This window comes from Argopecten irradians, chromosome 16 (genome assembly GCF_041381155.1).
Source record: "Argopecten irradians isolate NY chromosome 16, Ai_NY, whole genome shotgun sequence".
Lineage (NCBI taxonomy): Eukaryota > Metazoa > Mollusca > Bivalvia > Pectinida > Pectinidae > Argopecten > Argopecten irradians.
This window is the reverse complement of record NC_091149.1, coordinates 26,319,005-26,335,538: the sequence shown is the minus strand read 5'-3', so window position 1 is coordinate 26,335,538 and position 16,534 is coordinate 26,319,005. Positions and strand designations below refer to the sequence as shown.

The 16,534-nt window shown below is 38.7% G+C and overlaps 1 protein-coding gene across 1 annotated transcript; it reads left to right on the top strand.

Moving 5' to 3' along the window:
* The first annotated feature begins 3,483 nt into the window (after nucleotides 1–3,483).
* Nucleotides 3,484–4,131, top strand: LOC138310125 (uncharacterized). The gene has a single exon (XM_069251257.1). The coding sequence runs from the start codon at nucleotides 3,484–3,486 to the stop codon at nucleotides 4,129–4,131; it is 648 nt and encodes a 215-aa protein (XP_069107358.1).
* The last annotated feature ends 12,403 nt before the right edge of the window (nucleotides 4,132–16,534 follow it).

Genomic DNA, 16,534 nt, shown 5'->3' with positions numbered 1-16,534 from the left:
CTGAGAACATCCCATTAGGGGTCACGTCAAGATGACCTTTTGAAATGGGCCAATCAAATTTGGCACTGCCAGAACCGTGACTGGGGACGAAATAGTTTGATAAAGCTGTCCAAATTATTTTCGTGTGTGTAGCCATCTCGCCCGAAGTGCACAACAAAAGCTTAATTATATATGTATACTTGGTCGAAAAGACATTTTCAATTGACGTTGTTAGGTGTAGAAACTACATTTGCTCTGAAGTACACGTGGTATAAAGGTCATCTGGACATGACCCCTTATGGGATATTGTCAGATCCTCTATTGAACGGATGTGGTTATAAGGATCTGTGTTTTAATCAGATTGCTTAATAGTACGAGACAAAGATGTGAACAAGGCATGCTCTGGCATTTAAATATGGTCGGCTTGAAAAGGTTCAAATGAGGCCACAATATCTTTACAGAGTTTAAATTCTGTAGGGGGCATAAGCAGAAGATATTCCTCAAGATCAGACGACGATTCCATCAGGGATAATTTGTCAACTGAGTGGAGAAAGTTTTTCACAGTGTCTTCAAAGATGCATACACGGTGGAGGTCCCCCCCCCCACACTTCCTCAAGATTCATCTGTTCTACACATGAAGTGAACAAATCAGATGTTTTTTTATTCATATTGCAGTTCCCACATTTTGTTAGAACGTTTCCAACTGCATTGTGGGGTATAGGTTTATTGCAGAAACTGCACCACTTGTTGTTGATTTTCACAGTGCAGTGTTTGACGGTGGCGACACATGACACTTTATCGGATGCTTCCTTCTCATCTTCTGGAACATCATACACACTACTGAATGCAGGTATTGGCAAACTTTTGGTTTTTGGTGTTATTGTTAGCTTCATTTTGGAATATTCGTGTCTGGACATTTTCAAATCTGTAGAATTGATCATTTTCCACACAGTTTATGTGCTCTGCCCAAAGAGCCAGTTCTATACATTTTGTTTTGTCTGCAATGCACACTTCCTTCTTTTCTGTCCCACGGCCATAAAGGTTAACATGTTCTACCTCTTCAACTGTTTTAAGGGCCTTTGCATTAACAGTTACCTGTAAAAATAAATACAAACGTTCAAATGTATCATCAATCAGGCATCGTTGAACAAGAACAAGTTGTGTACATTGCAGGTTTACTCCCAACAGTTACAGTTAGTGCAGCAACGATAAACCGTGGGACAATATATCATGGTGTATTAATATCACATGGTTTGGTTCTCTGTTTTTTCCTACATCACAGTACACTCCACAATTTCACAGATTAGGCAATTGTCAGTATGGTTATCATTAAAACATGGCAGAAGTGCTTTCATCAGAGTGATAATGAAAGAACTGCCTGCAAAATTTATGTCCCATATCTGAAGACCTTTTGGGTTTTCGGCAGTGAAAGAAGTTAGGACATGTCAACACTTACTGTTTCAAATATTTTTTACAAAATGCTGACACTAGCAACATGGCGACAAATAAATACCATCACAGAGTTAGTTCCTTCAACTTGTGTACATGCAGGAATAGTCAAAACACAGCACCAATTACAGAAGGTAGGCGTTGCGGAGGGTCGAGTTATGTTTGCATGATGTGATAATAACTAAACACAAATGGCATTGCGCATAGCAGTAAACATATTGTTCTGACACGGAAAAAATATTTCCGGAATATTAGGTTCTGCTCCGGTTTCCGGCTTTATTTGTAGTCGTCAAACAAGTGCACCTCAGGGCACATACAGGCGAACTAGTGCACCCCAGAATACATACACGTTTGTGCCCACTACGAGTGCACCTCAGAACACACTCACGTCTGTGCCCCCTACCAATGCACCTCAGGACACATACAGGGGAATGAGTGCAACCCAGAATACTTACACGTTTGTGCCCACTACGATAGTACCTCAGAACACATACACATCTGTGCCCCCTACCAATGCACCTCAGGACACATACAGGGGAATGAGTGCACCTCAGGACACATACAGGGGAAAAGATTCTGGAGTCGCGGCACTGGATATTTCTAAGTATTTATTGAAATGCGACTTGATTACAAACCGACTGCTGAAATTTACCGATCAACCAGAGTTTTACATGTCGTGGAGAAATTCTTTCAAAGATGTGATGAACGAAATAGACCCGTCCCCGGCAGAAGAGTTAGACATGCTAGTCAAGTGGCTGGGCCCTATCTCATCAAAACAAGCTATGAGCATTAAGTCGTCTTTCGCTAATGGTGCGGCTCGTGGATTGAACCAAGCGTGGGAAAGACTTGGATAGTTTTTACGGTAGTCCGGAACGGATAGAAACGCTCTAAAACACAAACTGAATAACTTCACATACAAGAACAAAGCAAAACTCTTCGAGCTTGTTGACATACTGAATGAAATACTAGCGGTTAAACATGATCCGAAGTATAGCATGGTACTAAGCTTCTTTGACACATCGGTCGGAGTAAACCCAGTCATATCGAAACTTCCCACAGGAATTCAGAACAAATGGCGCGAATGAGCAACCGCTTATAAACGTAACAACAGCGTGGTTTTCCCCCCGTTCATGTTCTTCTGTACTTTCATCCAAGACACAGCCGAAACCTTAAACGATTCAGGGTTTGATATTGATCGTAGCACGGATGCTTCACAAACAACACACAGAGGAGGCCGCAATCACGTATCAGCAAACAAAACCTCAGTTGTGATAGATGAAAAGGAAAACACCGAAAAGGTGCGATGTCAGGACACTCTTTAAATGACTGTAAGGTCTTTCTAGGAAAAACTGTCGATGAACGCAGAGAATTACTTAATCGTAACGGTCACTGTTTTCGGTGATGTGATGGAAAACACATGCGGAATCTGTGCAAAGTGACTCTACATTGCAAAACTTCCAACAGCAACCGCCACTGTACGGCTATGCACTTCTATAAACCTGCAGCAGAAAACAAGCCTAACGATGGGGAGAACACAGACAAAAATGATAAAGCTAACGACGGGGAGAAGATTAAAGTCAACTCTATTTGCACGGAAATCTGCGGTCATGGTTTTCAGGGAAAATCCTGCGCCAAACTAGTTTTGGTAAATCTCCGTCACAAGTCAAACATCGGTGGCTCCATTCGTGTCTACGCTATCTTGGACGAACAAAGTAATAAGTCCCTCAGTCGTGCAGAAGTTTTCAACACCTTTGATCCGAACTCGTCTTCCGACGAATATCTACTCTCAATGTGTAGTGGTAACGTAGAAACCAGCGGGAGACGGTCTTCTGGATTTGTGATCGAATCATTAGACGGCACAACTACGCTCGAACTTCCACACTTGATAGAGTGTGACGCAATTCCTAACAATAGGCAGGAAATTCCGACCCTACATCCTAGTGAGGGCCATGCGTCTATCTTAGATCTGTGCGACAACAAGTTTCAAGTGTCTGATATCTTCCGTCGTACAGTCCATGACAACAAACCTGGCATGTCGGTCGTTTCCTGTCCATAATGGATACCGAAATGAAAAAAGATAATAGTGGTAAATGGATTGCCCCACTACCTCTGAAAGAAGATAGGCCACGTTTACCAAACAACAGGAAGCAGGCATTAGACAGAGCAAAAAGCCTTGACATTAATCTTCGACGGGACCCAGTTAAAAAGGGTCATTTCCTCATTTTCATGCAAACCCTTATCGATGCCGGTCATGCTGAACCTGCTCTGCCACTGGATCCAGCTGTGGAACGCTGGTATCTTCCCTTGTTCGGGGTGTACCACCCCCAGAAAAAGGACCGTATACGTGGAGTCTTCGACTCATCCTCCAGTGTCAATGGAGTCTCGCTGAACAGTGTTCTGATGTCCGGACCAGACTTGATGAACAGCCTCCTAGGAGTGCTGTTGAGGTTTCGTAAAGAGAGAGTAGCTATAATGGTGGACATTGAACAAATGTTTTACTGCTTTCTCGTCCAACATGACCGCAGAAGGTATCTTAGATTCTTGTGGCATGAAAACAATGACTTTGAAAAACCACTCATCGAGTATCAAATGAACGTCCACGTTTTTGGGAATTCGCCGTCTCCGGCTGTAGCTACTTATGGTCTCCGCAGGACAGCACTCGAAGCCAAGGACAAATACGGAGAGGACGTTATGTTATGTTAGACAACCACAAACACATGTTGTGTGGGAGAAACTACGAGGTTTATTAAACTCTGAATTCTGATTGGCCAATAATCACATATAATTGGGTAGCACTAAATGCCGGATCCGATGTCGGATTATAACGGATGTACATATACATGACATCTCCTTTTTTTTTTTAAATATTTAACAAAATATTGCTTTATAAGTCTCAATGTACAAATGTACTGTAATGACTAATGTCATTTTAAATGTCCATTAATTGAACTTTGACTAGATACTATTTGGCTATTAAAACAACGTTAAACACAAAATCGTTATTGTTATCTTTCAATAACTGTCAAATCAATACAATGCAATAAAATATGCTCCACTGTGAGAGGAGAATCACATGCATGGCATGTAGGAGGATCCTCCCCTCTCAATAGATAGGAATGTGTAAAATATGTGTGTCCAGTTCGGAGCCGAGAGAGTACAACTTCCTCTCTGCGGTCTCTCCGACTGGACAGTTTAGGATTAAGTGTAGGTTGAATTTTAAACAGTTTATTGTTTGTTTCGGTAGACCACCTTTGTTGCCAATGGTGTTTGATGGCTGACTGAATTGAAGGTTTGATGTCGGTGTATGGTAGTTTCAAATCTGTTTGTGCTAGGCGAAGAGCAGTCTTAGCTGCTTCATCAGCCTGTTCATTCCCCTTTATACCCACATGACTGGGAATCCAGAGATAAGTAATTTGAGTTTTAGAAGATAATCGAAATGTTCGGATTAAAAGATTTTGGATTAGAGTATTTCTAGGGCATCTTGATTTCAAAGCCTGAAGAACCGAAAGAGAGTCTGAACAGATGATTGCCTTTTCAATGCGGTGTTCTTCGATATGGTCAAGCGCCAGACCGATAGCACATGCTTCCGCAGAGAAAATAGAGGCAATATCCGGGAGTCGGATAGAGGAGCAGTGATTAGATGTACAGCATGCTGCCGCAACTTTATCACCATCTTTTGATCCGTCAGTGTAGATCTGAACATGGTCAGGGAAAGCCCTAATGCACTCCCGAAAGGAGGATTTGTGTTCTTCGGGTAATGCATCTGGATTTGGCCCTATCATGTAGAGGATATATTGATCTCAGGTGTTTGAATGAGCCATGGTGGTACATCCGATTCGGTGTACTCGTCAATGGGTCGAAGCTTATATTTAAGTTCCAGCATAAATCTTTGAAATTCTAGATGCCAAATAGTTGTGTATAGGAGCTTTGAGAGGTTGTGTGTAAATACTTTCTTGGTGTTGGTTGAGATATGAAATAACAAGGTTAAAAATGCAGGATTTTTTGTGGTTGGATTTCAGTTTGTGCAGGCATTACATGTACCAGGATAAGATTTCTTCCGGTCGATCGTCTAGACGATGGCTCAATTAGCTATCCAGCAATGGTGACTCTCTCGGCGAGTGTTGTTCGAAAAGCTCCAATGTGTCCAGACGTCATGTCCCTGATTCTGCTATATAGGGTCATGCATCTGTTAGATATGGTAGCTGCGAGGCTCGATCCATAGACAAGTTTGAGCTCCCGTAGTCAAGTTTTTGATCTAGATAAGGTTGCCCGGATAGATACTGTAAGAAGCAATTCATCATCGGTCTGTACCCAGATCATGAATTGGGAATGAACTCGTAGAATGTTCAGCCTAGCCTTCGAGCACTGTATCCTTCAGATGTTTGATATGTGGAACAAAGGACAGTTTGCGAATGCAATATTTGTCCCAGGAAATTTAGTTTGGTTTCAAACTACATTGAATTTTTAATGTCCTATATGTGTCGTTGTGGTCCGGCATTAATTGTGTTGATTTTCGTTTTTTGACATGAAGTGCCAATTCAGACAGTTTTTTGATCTTGAGATCTAAAAAAATTAATGTATGCTGAAAGACCTATTTTCGTGCGAGGACCTAATTTTGTAATTTGCACTTTAATATAATCATGTGTTGTATGGTTTCGTTCTATAAGTGTGCATTGTTTTCTTGATCACATGTAAAACTGATGCAAGAAAATCATACGCAACAAAATAGAGATCCTTCCGTCGTAGATTGGCCCAATGACATTTGGTTATGCTGTTTATTTTTTGAGTCACAAAAATTTATTGTGAACGGAAGCAAGGATACGCCACCCTGAGGGGACGTCACACCATAGCCCAGTGCGTCCTTGTGTTGTGCTGTTTCGGTATAAGTTTGAAACCGGTTCGAACTTTTGAAATGACCTCCGTCTGATATACAATATTGATAAAAAACTTTTGGCAGAATACCTACGTATACTCTCTCATAGCAGAGGGAGATCGTTCATTGGATTCCATATTGGCCACGTTTTGTCCGTATTCCTTTTCAAGGTCAACCAGTAACTTAGCGGTCCGACAATTATGAATCTACTTGCAAATTTGCCTTCCTCGTATAAATGTTTCTAGTCATAAAAACTAAGTGTGGTGACTCTACCGTTCCCACTTGGCGTTTCTTAAGCCGACCCCCCCTGTTTGCAAAGCGACTTAAAACTATTGTTTTGATTCCAAGAAACCAAACTAATCTGGTATTTAGTCATTACGAGTTCTTACGAGTTTAGCACAATACAAACTCGTCAAATGAACATGGGTTCTGAATAGAGTTGATTGAGCATCCGTAGCATCTTCGGCGGGCGTTCGGTAAGAAGGGGGTCTATATTGTATTATTCCTTCCAGAACTCCTGGTATTTCTGCGAACAGAAGGAGAGTATATCTTTGATTTAAAATATAGTTAGAAAGAGCATTTTAGTGAAGGAGTCTGGTATTATTGTTTTAAAATACATATATGGGAATGTGTCTTCTGGTCCTCAGGCTGGCCGAGTCGCTTGATCTTCTCAAGGGACTCAGTGCAATTCTGGTATACTCGAAAAGGCCTATTGTAAATTTCACTATTGGAAGGACTTTAAAAATTAAGACGTCTCTTTTCCTATTTCTGCTTGTTGATAATTGTTTTGAACTTTTTTGAATGATTGATTTTTGATGGTATGAATTGGTTTAGGGGCGTAAATTATTTGGCGATATGTCCGTCACGCTATTTCAGATTTTGAAGAAAATATATTTTAATTGTTGTTAATGAAGGGACTGGAGAGATGGTGATTCGTGCTTTTCTTTTTCCCACTGATGTTTCCAAATCATTTTCTCCAAACTTTCTTCGAAGATGTAATTGAATTAATATTTTGAGACGTACACTTGCGTTTCACAGAGTACTTTTCTTGTCAGATTTGAATTAGCACCTTTCGAGCTTTTGTCTCCTCCAACTTTTAAAATTGTTATTAGTTTTTAGATCGCTTTGGCGAAGCTGCTATAGTACGCGCATCTAGTGCGGAATTTCTACCAGATGCTATTGATTAAATTGAATCATTTGGAGAGACGAGATCTTTAGTAGGTTTGGACACGGATTTGTTGTTAGTATAGGTTTTCTGTAGGTTGGACGATTAGAAGTAGAGGGCGCTTCTGTGAAAATTTTTAATAGGGGTCAATCGAGGATTTCAAAAATTTATCCTCAGTGAGCTCCTTCTGCGCCACAAATTTTCTAAATTGAACCAAGTCCGCCTTATGATAGATTCAACAGAGGAATCGGCTCATCGAAGATTTGGTGACTTCAATGTTTTTTAAGTATTAATTGTAAGAGTTGATTCGCTTCCCCACAGAGATTCAAGCCGTTGACCATCCACAAAACATATATCGCATAAAGAATTGATTGGATGGGCATCAACAGATATTAACTCAAGTGTTGGTATTAAGCGAGGCAGAGGGCAGGCTATGGTGTTAATACTGTTGGTTAGTGGCTTTGGTGTTGATAAAAGACATAAGCTGTTTTGTATTAATAAAAATCTTCGATACGTCTACCTCTATCGTCAGTGCCTGGGGAGGCCCTCCCAGGAGCTATTATGACGCGTTAAAGTCACCCATGATAATATATTATGGGCACTGAGGTAGTTTTGTGATAACGATGTTACTCAAGTTCTTCACAACTATAATGGAGTTATTTGGAAGGTAAATATATAGAACAGACTGTTATTTTTTCGGTGAAGAGTTGCGCTTATAGCAACAGCTTATGTAAGGTGGTATTTTAGCTCAATGGCTGAAATGTGGTCGTGTGAGAACGTTTTTTAATGCACGCCACCGCCACACAGACACACACCACCTGATGGGCGAGCCACCTGTTGTTGGATTTTTGGTGTATAGTGTAAAATTGTCGGAGATTGATGGTTGTCTTTCAGCATTAATTCTTGAAGGCAGAATATGGATGGGTTTTTTGTTTGTATTAAGATGTTTTTTAAAAATCCTTCTATGTTCGCTATTAAATCCGCGTAAGTTCCATTGTATGATAGTGTTTTGTCTCTATGTTGGTCCCTGTGGATTAGTTTCTGTCGGACCGACAGGACTACTTTGAAGTAGGTTTGTTTGGTGGCGATAAATGTGTTGTCACACTGTCAAACTCCGCTGTCGTCGATAGAACATCATAGATGTTCCGTCCAGAAATAAAAGAAACAATTTAAAAAAATTAATAGAAATAGGGATAGGTGTCGGTCATCCATGATCCCTTACTGGGTTATGTTGGTTTATTGTGCAGGGAGCCTCGCCAGCTTTACCGTTGGTGGTTTTTGTCTGGTGCGTTGCTCTCTGCGATAGTGGTGTAGTAGCTGGGTCCGCTATAGGTTTCCTCCAGTGAAGTTTTTTTTACTGTCCAGACTAGACGGTGAAGATTAAATATGGCAGGCGTCTATTACGAGCGCAGTCGGTAACTTTTTTTTTAACTGTTCGGTTACGGTTTGTTGGTGGTTGTTGGGTAAGGCTCCTGGAGAGGAACGCCGCTATAGTGGGAGTTGGTGCGTATTTAGCTCCAGAGATGGGTTTTGTTGTTATTTTGTGGTATTTGATTGTGGTTTTGGTAGTTGGGGCTTATATGGACCCTTGAAGACTTGAAACCTGTTTTTTATCCGGGTCCCCCATGAATATTTTTGCAGGTCTATAGCATCAGCCCAATATCTGGGCCACATCATATGTCCCAGTTAGGCTTTGTTTCCCACCAAGGCCGTGGACCCGACGCATGTTTTTGACGGTGACACTGTCCCCCCACAGGCTTGCCACCCCCGTTTTTTATTGCGCTGGGTGGATCTGAGGCATCAGGCTTGCCCTGACATTCGGGTCTGAACGCTGCGACTAATCCTCCCTTAGCCTCGGGAAAAGAGGACACCTTTGGGGTATATTTGACCCGTAATTCTTCCCGTAATAAATCCCCCTCTCCCCGAGATCCGCAGGCGGGAAACAAGGTGCCGAGCAGACGCAGCATTGGTGCACCCCCGCAATTTGAGCGCAGTGGTGCACGGGTTGATCAATGTCACATTTTTCGTCTTTTTTCCCCGTCGTGACCTTCACGGCCACAGTAACTGACATATTCCGTTATTTTCCGTCTACAATTGTGTAGTTGTTATTCTCATGATATGGCCGTTACCCTTCTGGGCAGTCTACGGCAAACCTCACTATGGATTTAAGGGATGTAGACATGTGACAAGTTGTTAAAAAACTTTTTTGGTATCCAACATTACGCTCTGTGGTAATGTTGGTGTAGCGAATGTTAAGATAAAAAGTGTGTGTGTTGGACCAAGCTCGGCCACCACTTTTTGTCGCGTCAAATGAATGCGTTTTTTTTTTAAACATGAGAGGAGCCGAGAGGAAAATGTTTTTTTCCTCCTCTTGTGATGTAAAGTATGAACAGTAAAAATGTTCAGCCCCTCCCAAAAATGTCATTTTATGCGCAAGGCTGGGCAGCCTGATTACCCCCCCTTGCTGCAATTTAATGAAGAGTGTGGGTTTTAAATCACACACACTGAGCCCCCGGCAAAACTGTTTTGAGGGTTCCCAAGGAGGGTCTCTCCGCTTGTTGCTTTGCGGAAAAAACCTCTGATTAGGATAGATCACGCCAATCCCCCAAGGCTTTCACAGAGTTTGACATTCTCCAGCAATGCCTTTGAATGCCCCCCTATATCTGCAATATATTAAAAAAGGTGGATAAAACCTGGCAATGGTCTTGCCAACACTGTGGATAAAGGAACATGGAAACCAGAAACTGTATTGGGAATGGGGTTTTATGATTTATTTGTACCCGCCCTTTTTTGTTTTGTTGATTTTGTTGGTTGTAAAATTTTCCCCCCTTTTTGGGGAGATTTTTTTTGGGTTATTGTAGTTCATGTATTTTGATTTGTATTTTTTGGAAAAGCCATCCTTATTTTTTCTAGAGTTTTATTTAATACAAATTCGCTAAGCCTGAGTGCCCCCCCACCCAACCCTCGGGAGACCCCAACATTGGGGATCAATCCAATGAAAAGAACAAAATGGGTTGACCCAAGTTGTCCCCCCCCCCCCCCCCAAAGTGTCCCATGGTTTTTTTTTACAACCAGATAAGTATGACCCCTCCGGAAAGAATAAAATTTTTTTTCGAACCAACAAAAGTAAATTGTCCCAAAAATTTCAGCCGTGCCGGACAGCACGCCCTTCGTAAAGATTTGTACATCCCACAAGCCTGCGATCAGAATCAAGACAATCCAAATTAAACTCACGATTGACCCTAAGCCACCGCCTTCTTGGAAATCTACGAACCAAGGGCTCGGCATGACCAGCCGATTGATAATACAGGGCCCATATTACCTCTCGTCTAACCGGAGTCTGAAGCCAAAGTAGTGTGTAGCAGTAAAAAAAGGAAGAAAAAAGAGCAAAACCTATTCAACCACCAGGACCTTCTTCCCCCGGATACGAGATGCAACCCACGGCAAACAGGTTGGCTCAAATTGGAGCTACTGTGAAAGCCTTCAGCTACACTGATATCACGCGGACGCACATCACACCCCCAAAAGTGGTGTGCATCCGCAAGAGACCAGTGCACCCAGTCTCGGGACGTGGACCCAGCTTTCATGGAGACCATGATTAATTTACAGACTCTCTCAGGTCTCAATCTTGTCTCTCCATGCGCACATGGAACCTTCTCTTTCATTGCCAAATAGCTCTTTCCACAATACACCTGGTAGTTTTATGTGCACTACAAAAATGAAAAAAAATTTGATTAAATGTTTTAATTGTAAAATAAATCCTGAATTAAAGCATGATTTGATTTGCAAAGTCATGTCAGTTTAATGGATACACTGTATACAGTGTGCACTTCATATATATGTAGCAATACTTGTTTGTTTTATTTATTAACGTCCTATTAACAGCTATGGTCATGTCAGGACGGCCTCCCATGTATGCGGTGTGCTGCGTGTATGTTGTGCGAGGTGCGTGTTTTGGGAGACTGCGGTATATTCGTGTTGTGTCTTCTTGTATAGTGTCATGTTAGGACGTGCCAGGTTTGTTGGTGGAGAAAAGCAAGAGTACCCGGAGAAAAGCCACTGACCAGCGGCCTGTACCTGGCATTACCTGGATTCGAACTCGTGACTCAGTAGTGAAGGGCTTGTGGTATTAAGCCAGAGACATCTTAACCAGTCGGCCACCGCCATTTGCATATAACAAACTACTGAAAGTATATTTGTATAACAAAGTTGTTTTGTTGTTCTCCACATGTTAATTTTAACCATGTTTTTCTGTATTTTCAATATTAAAAGGTATGTATAAATAAGCGAACACGGACGACTGGTATGTATCAATTAGACTCCCCAAACTTAATATTTCTAAACATCATAAGATGATTAGATATGATCTTGGACTTAAAGACCCTACATATAGAAGTTTCCCTCACATCTGGTAGAGGACACTCTTTTCAGACTCTCCAAGGATCTTTAGGTTATATTTGATTGGCCTAGGACTTATAATACAGTATTATTTTTCCAACGTTAACGCATACTACCAAAGAACCAATATATATTAAAAAGTAATAAAATCATAAAACCCCTTGGGGCTGAGACAGAATAACAAACCAAGGAGTAAAATTCTTAAGTTGTCAAACAAAAAGTATAAAAAATCTTATCCCGAGGGGCGAGATCTCCCCTCACCAAAAGAGAGTGAACAATTTTTTTTCTCTTACCCTAAGTGAGTATTTGCAAAGAGCTTTTTTACGCCCCCCCACCTATGTTAAAATTTGGTATAAACCATGTGAGATTACCTTTGTCCATTGTTTTTTTTTGTTAGTTTTTTGGAGGCAAAAAAGCGTCCCTGAAATTTATCTTAAGAAGAATCCAATAAACCTATTGATCAGTAAATCTCATGGGGGGTACAGGTAAAGCTTATTTATTTTTCCCTATTAAGGTTTTCCAACTTTTGACACCAGAGGGTGAAAAGGATAAGTAAAAAAGTACTTGTTTTTTTGTTTGAGAAAACACCTTGGAAGGAACCACGCCTTGCCCCCCTTCAAAAACCATATTTTTTTTTTTAAATGTAAAAAAGTAATTTCTAATTTATACTAGAGGTACCAAACAATCCGTGGATTTTTGTACTGTTTGTTTTATATTGTGTTAACATTTGAATTTAACCTTAATAGTCTCCCCCCCCCCCCCCCCCCCCCCCAACTTATCTATAATAAAAAGTCCCTTTTAACACTATAATACAACAGACCAAAATTAGTGGGTTTTTATAAACATCCCATTTTAAGACACTTAAAAAAAAGGTGGTTTTTTTAAAAAAATTAATAAAAACAGGTGGTTTTATAACAATGATTTTTTTTGGTTTGCTAAGCAGAATTAAAAACAAATAAATACCCAACCAACTAATTGCTCAAATGTTGAAACATCCTTAACGTTTAAATCAATTATAAATTTGAAAAGGAAATGCCTTGAAAAGCATAAACCGGTATTTTTTTATTTTTTTCAAAGTCCATAATGGGAAAAAATGATTTTCCCAATGTAAACAAAATAATGGTTTTACACTTAACACAAGTGTTGCCTACAAAATTTTGTACGCCCAGGTCTCTTGGCGGATGGTTTTCCATTTTACCTTGGGGTTATCCAATGTATCTTTTGAAAATTTGTAAAGGAAAAAGGTAAAAAAAGTCATTAAGGAATTAATAAGAACCAAAGGATTTTTTGAATTTTTAAAATTTAAGGAATATTTCCCCTGTAACTCCTAGTGTTTTTTATTACCTTTTTGGTTTTGGAATGTTTTTTTTTGGTGGGAGGTTGTTTACAACAGAAAAAACAGATACTTGTTATAGGTGCCTTGGTGGGTGGTGTGGGTTTTTTAATTATATGATTAGCATGGTTATTTAAATAAGCCAGGAACCGAAGAAATTCTTTAGAAGAGTTACCTAGAGAAAAAGCACAAGAAAAAAAAACACAAATTTTATTACAGGGAAAAACTAGGCCCCAACAAAAAATGGGGGAAATTTCCCAAACTCTGTGACCATTGTTAGGGTGTGGTCCCCTTTGTTTATTGATAAGATTTTTTGTCCCCCATATCCTTTTTAAACATGGGTCACGCCCCATTTTTTCACATGCAAAACTGCAAGCTCCTATAGAAATTTCCCCTTGTAGTTTGTTTGGAGGGTTCTTTTATCCTTCTAAAAAGATTATAAAGGAGTAACAGGGTATAATACGTATTTTATAATTCCACTTATTACACTCTTTATTATTAATACTAAATTTACCATTAATTTTAAAAAGTTTGTTCCTTTTTTTTTTTTTTTAACAGTTCTTACCAAAGTACCTTTTTTGGCTGAAGGGAAAACGATTACCATACTGGTAAAACTTAATTATCAAATGAAAACACTTTTCCGTGACAAAGAAAACAAGTATATAATTTTTTTTTTTTTTTGTTTTTATTGCCATAATATTAAATTAAAGTAAGAAAGGTTTTGTTACCTCTGGGGTATGCTAAATTTACCTTTTGAAGAATCAGAAAATCCTTTTTTTTGGAATTTTTTAATACCTTTTTTATCCCCCCTATTTTATGTACATATCGATTTAATGCAATTGGTATGTTTTTTTCTTATGTTCCCAATTTTAGTGAAATCTCAAAAGTCGTCCAAATTAGGTTAACTAAAAAAAGTTACCCCCCCACCCTACTGAAAATGAAACTCGGTATGGTAATATTGACCAGTTTTAATTTTATTCAACAATTATCCATAAGATTGGTAAGGGCCCACTTTTTCGAAAGTGGACCACACAGGTGTATTAAAAAGGGTTTTGTTTGCCCTTATTTAGTAAAGGGGGATCCAGAAACGCCCCCCCCTTTATAACCTTTTTTTGTTGTATCTCTTTTCCATTTTTATTCTATAATGCCCCTATGTGCGGTTTACCACACCCCAATCCAAAACAAAACAGTATTCTCATTGTTATTCCAGTGGGTTTAAATCTTTTAGATTAACTTTTTATTTTACCCTGGAACGAGAAAAAATCAGCTAACTGGTGTAAACTAAATTTTGAACGCAGATAAAATAAAAAGCAATGAAATTTATTTTTCCAAGCTTTTAAAAATATATTTTTTTTTACTGTTTGTCAAATTGAGCCACCTTACACTTCTATTCTTATCCCCACAAAAGAATTTGTTCATGCCGTTGTTTTTTTTTCCCAATAATAAGGTTTAGTACAAATATAAGGTAATTTTTGTAATATTAATGGAAGCTAAATAAATCTAACATAATAGACAAACTTTTTGGGGGAAAAAAACTAAAGCTTGTTTTTTTTCCCCTTTGATCAAGCCAAAGGGATCCCTTTTATATGGACCAATTTTTTCCAAAAAGTAAATTATTTTCCGGACCTTAGTCCCCATTAAACCTTAAAACCAGGGACTTTTTTATTTTAAACACTTAAGACTGCCCCCCCCCCTCCCAAGGCTCTCAGAATTTCAAAATGCAAAATCCCCATGGGGTTTAAGAAAAAAATAAAATGCAAAATGAAAAAAAAAAAATGAGAAGAATTTATTTGCCCCCTGAACACCACTTTTCAAGAGGGGACAATAAAAATATATAAACAATGGCAAAAACAAAAAATCCATTATCTAGGGCATTTCATGTAAATTCAGAAATCCCCCCTCATACATTCATGCTTGTAATACCCCCGATTTTCCGCTTGATAGGGTTAAAGGTCTTCCTTCTTAGTTTTTTTATTGGATGACTAGAGACCAATAACAATGCGTTGAGGCAAATACTTTTGCGACCATCTCCATATTTTTTTTTGGGAAACGTGTATAAGTTACAATGGCCTGTTCCAATAAAGGTTCCCAATTTGTCCATTATAGGCCCCCTTGCCCAAAACAAAAATACCCTATTCACCAGTATTTGAAAAAACGAAATTGGTATACCTTAGGGGGGGGCTCAGTAGGTATTTTACAATTTTACTTTTGGTTGGGTAATGATCCAGATATCAAAAACAGTTAAAAAAAAAAAATTTAGAACTATGAAAAATATTGAATAAAAAAAAAATAATGGTTAAAACTTATATATAAAAATGTTTTTTATTTTTCCATACCATGCAAATGCAATACATTTAACAACCACATTGCGCAAAAGCACATATTCAGATTATACATGGTTTTAAATGAAGTATTTTTTCGGACAGACATCCCCCAAAACCCCTGATGGCAAGATATATTGGATATTTTTTTTTGGTCATGTTTAATTGATGGTATTTTTTTTTTTGCAAAAAAGGTAAATCCTTTTCCTTAGGAATAACAAGATTGCAGTGATTTATAAATTAAATTAAAATGATAGTCACAGTTTAGTACTTACAATAAATTAATATATACCTATATAATACCCTGTTTTAACAGGCAAGTTAAAATTGTACTCGCCTGTCCATTGCCTATTACATTTCATTTCGAGTATAATTCAAATTTTATAACTATAATCAAATATTAATTTCAAAAACAAGAAATATTTTATTTATTCTTGGGGGGTTGTCATTAATGCCATAAACAGAATATACTGAGGGACGATTTAAAACCATGTAGATATATACCCAAAATGGGATTAAGAAAAATTTCTTTTAAACATAATCCATTTTTTTGAGAATGTGGTAATTTCCTACGTGCTAGGCTACTTTTTTTTTTCCCCCTGTGTTGCCCAATAAAACCTTGTTTATTTCCTCTTTTTTTTAGAGGCAAATATGGAATCAACCGGAAAAAAATCCCACCCAAGGAATTTTAAACACGTAATGTCCTCATTTCCCTAAGCCTGCCCTTTTGTGATTGGTGGGAAAAATCAATTTTTCATCTCCCTTTCCTGAAAAAAAAAAAACAAACCCTCAAACATGCAAATACTAATTTTCAATATGACCTTTTTTCAAGTCCTTTTATACATTGTTAACAATGAAAAAACAATAGATTAAATCTTTTTACAAGCAACTAAACCTAAAAACCTAATCATTAGCAATAAAAACATTAACCTGGGTTACGGATATACTAATAAATTAAGTGGGTTCAACGGAAAACTGGCAATATTTTAAAAACGAGACTCCTTGAACAAAAAAAA

Excerpts from the sequence above, each read along its gene's own strand:
- LOC138310125 (XM_069251257.1), top strand. The coding sequence starts at position 3,484 with ATGGATACCGAAATGAAAAAAGATAATAGTGGTAAATGGATTGCCCCA.